The sequence below is a fragment of the Polistes canadensis genome, unplaced genomic scaffold, assembly GCF_001313835.1.
Source record: "Polistes canadensis isolate GaletaPanama2010 unplaced genomic scaffold, ASM131383v1 scaffold_194, whole genome shotgun sequence".
Lineage (NCBI taxonomy): Eukaryota > Metazoa > Arthropoda > Insecta > Hymenoptera > Vespidae > Polistes > Polistes canadensis.
Window position 1 is genome coordinate 68,746 of NW_014569741.1, and position 3,185 is coordinate 71,930.

Sequence of the window (3,185 nt, forward strand, 5' to 3'; positions counted from 1 at the left end):
GGAGGAAGAAAAGGGGTGGTACACACTTTGTTATTGTTCCTTGATAAAAATGAAATGCTAATATTCTTTTTCTTCTTTTTTTTTCTTTTAATTCTCTAAATAATAATTCTCTCTCTTTCTCTCTCTCTCTCTCTTTGATGGTAACGCGATTGTGAAATTTACAGGTACTTTGTTAGACTCGTATTGTAGCCAATAATGAATAGATGTGTCTATAACGAATTTTCCAAGGTCTCTTTGACGTATTATAATTACATCATCATGCAAATTGTTAAATAAATTCATAATAAAGGATGAAGAGAGAGAGAGAGAGAGAGAGAGGGAGGGGAAACGTTTGAAATAGAATACGCGTGCGTGAAATAGTATCACACACGTGTGTGTGTGTGTGGGTAACGCACACGTATGCGATTGGTAAATGACAAAGCGTCGATCTCTATTTCGTTTAATAGGAGACGATTACAAAACGACTAGAGTTAATTAGCATCGCGTATAAGTAAATAATTAATTGAGCTTGTTTCCCCCATCCCCCCTATACCCCACCCTCTCTTTCTCTCTCGCGAAATTACTAAAATTATATTTAAATTTTAATAATGTTTACGAGAGATGATTACAATAGAAGACGAGATGATAATAATGATGATAAAGTGTATCATTATTATCATCTTCCGTTTCGTTCGGATGGAATATTAATTGTCTTTTTTATTTTTTTTTTTTTCCCCCTTTAACGTACCATCGAATATTTCTATCTCTTTTTTATTTTTCTTTCTTTCTTTCTTTCTTTATTTCTTTTTATACGTAAAGAGCGCAGCGCGTACTATCTCTTTAGAAACATTATTCGTTATTTATTTTTTCATTATAAGTATGGATTTGAATTAAAACGAAATATTTGTCGAGTCAAAATGTACTTTTTTTTGTGTGTTTTATTTTTAGGTTCGTTGATCGTTCGTTAGAAATTTCTACGAATTACGTATTATTTTTTCTTTTCCTTTTCACCTTTCCTCTCTCTACCCCTTTACCCTCTACCCTACCCTACTCTCCCCCTTTTTTTTCTTCTAGTTTTTTGTTGTTCTTGTTTAATATTAAAATAAAAATTTCTTACATCGAATGAGTATGGCTTCGTTCGTTGGTGCTTTGACCGTATAATTTTCTTCCTCGTCCAAGAATACGTAACTTGCATTAAACCCCGTGCCATCCAATCGGTCATTACTTTTAAATGTTACACGAAAGAATTTTCTGTCGCTGTCAACGTCGAATTCTTTCATTTGACCGCAATGTCTTGAATATTTTCGATCTTTCGCCATGTAATTGGAAAATTCGACAAAATCGCTGGCCGTCAATGCTTCGCATCTGAAACAAACGAAACAATATAATCAAATTGAACGATCAATTCGTATACAATACACAGGTGTTTCCCTTTTTTTTTTTTCTTTTTTTTTTTATTATTATTAATATTTATTGGCGATATTTGGGATATTAAAACGAATCACGCGTGATATGGGATGGGCAAACGAATAATATTGTCGAGTTAAAAACAAAACAAAAAAAAAAATATATATATATATTATAATTAAACGAGGGGCGGATTAAAACAGATAAATGAACGGTAGTTTAAAATAAAATTAAGAATTATTATTATTATTACGACAAAAGTCACTATATTCGTTATGGTATACGATGATTAATTTTATTTCTAATTAATGTATTTTCGATGATTACACGTAATTTGTTCGTTACTTCTTTTTTTTTTTTCTTTCGAACTTTCGATGCGTAATTAAAGATCTGAAAAGAAATTAATTGGAAAAATAATGAGATACCAAAAAAAAAAAGAAATGATAATAAAATAACAAATAAAACAGAAGAATTGTAACAAAAGGAAAAGAATATATACATATACATATATATTGTTCTCTAACTCGTATTAGCAAAACTCGTAATAAACGGATTAACTTTCTCTCAGCGTGTGAGAGAGAAAGAGACAGAGAGAAGTACCATCATCACCAGCACCGAGGCGAAAATTTAATTTCGATTTAAGCCCTACGAGATCGTATATACACGGAACATTAGGTATTACGAGCGACATTCATCATCGACCGGTCCATTGCATACCGCATACGCGCAGAAAATGTGCTGTCTATTCTGTAAATATAGGAACATAATCTAGACCTTTCATATAAAAATTTATATATATATATATATATATAGATATGCATATATATTACATATTCTCATAATAAAATGCAAGGATAGACAGAGAAATAATATTTTATTATATTAAATCTTTTTTTTTGTGTGTGTCGTTCGTTTTATTATATGAATGTTCATTTTCTTTTTTAATTTTCTTTATTAAATATATATACGTTCCAACTAAACTTAATTGCATTTCATATTTTTAGAAAAATATATAAATGATCATAACAAATAAAAAATGGAACATGCGTTATACTAGAATTAGAACATATTTTCATTTTCAGATTTTTCTTATTAACTAATACTTATGGGAATAAGCAAAATCATCGTATACTTAAGAATAGAAAAAAGAAAAAAATGAAAATAGAATAGTATATTCTTTTATTTGTTATACATTCATCCCTCTCTCTCTCTCTCTCTCTCTCTCTTTTTCTCACATACTGTTTCTCTTTTTCTTTAGGTGGGGGTTGCAAGCTACAAATTCTTACGGATTTTGCCTTGGCATTACGAGTGTAATGCACCGACACGAACGAACGACAGGACGAAAAGCGAGAAGAAGGAGGTAGTATAGTATAGTATAGTATATAGTATAGTGTAGTATAGTATAGTATAGTAGAGAAGGGGAACGTACATATTTTTCCGAGCGTTATTATACTCGTGCACAAGTCGACGACCCTCGTTACCACCGTCGCCAGTAGTAGTAGATGCAGGAAGGAAAAGGTTTTATCGATTTCTCCTATCACCAACCGAATGTGTATTTTTACGTTGCGTAATATATCCTTTCAATTCGATATTGCTGACTTATTTGAAAAATTCATATCTCCTTACAAAAATCATTACGATTTTATTACCTATCTTTCTTTCTTTCTTTCTTTCTTTCTTTCTCTTTTTTTTTTTCTTTACTTTTAATACAATTTCTGGTAAATATTTTTTATACTAAAAGTAAATAGATTTTCATGAAACTTATATTAAATTAAAGTACATTCTTTTGTCTACGCGTA

The 3,185-nt window shown here is 30.4% G+C and overlaps 1 protein-coding gene across 1 annotated transcript in view; it reads right to left on the reverse strand.

Annotated features, from left to right (window-relative positions):
- Positions 1-1,076: 1,076 nt before the first annotated feature.
- The window catches only part of LOC106789644 (suppressor of lurcher protein 1-like), a 46,657-nt gene continuing 44,548 nt past the window's right edge, over positions 1,077-3,185 (reverse strand). Inside the window, exon 5 of the mRNA XM_014754038.1 lies at positions 1,077-1,344. Coding sequence (XP_014609524.1) covers positions 1,077-1,344 — 268 coding nt within the window. The remainder of the gene's footprint in view (positions 1,345-3,185) is intronic.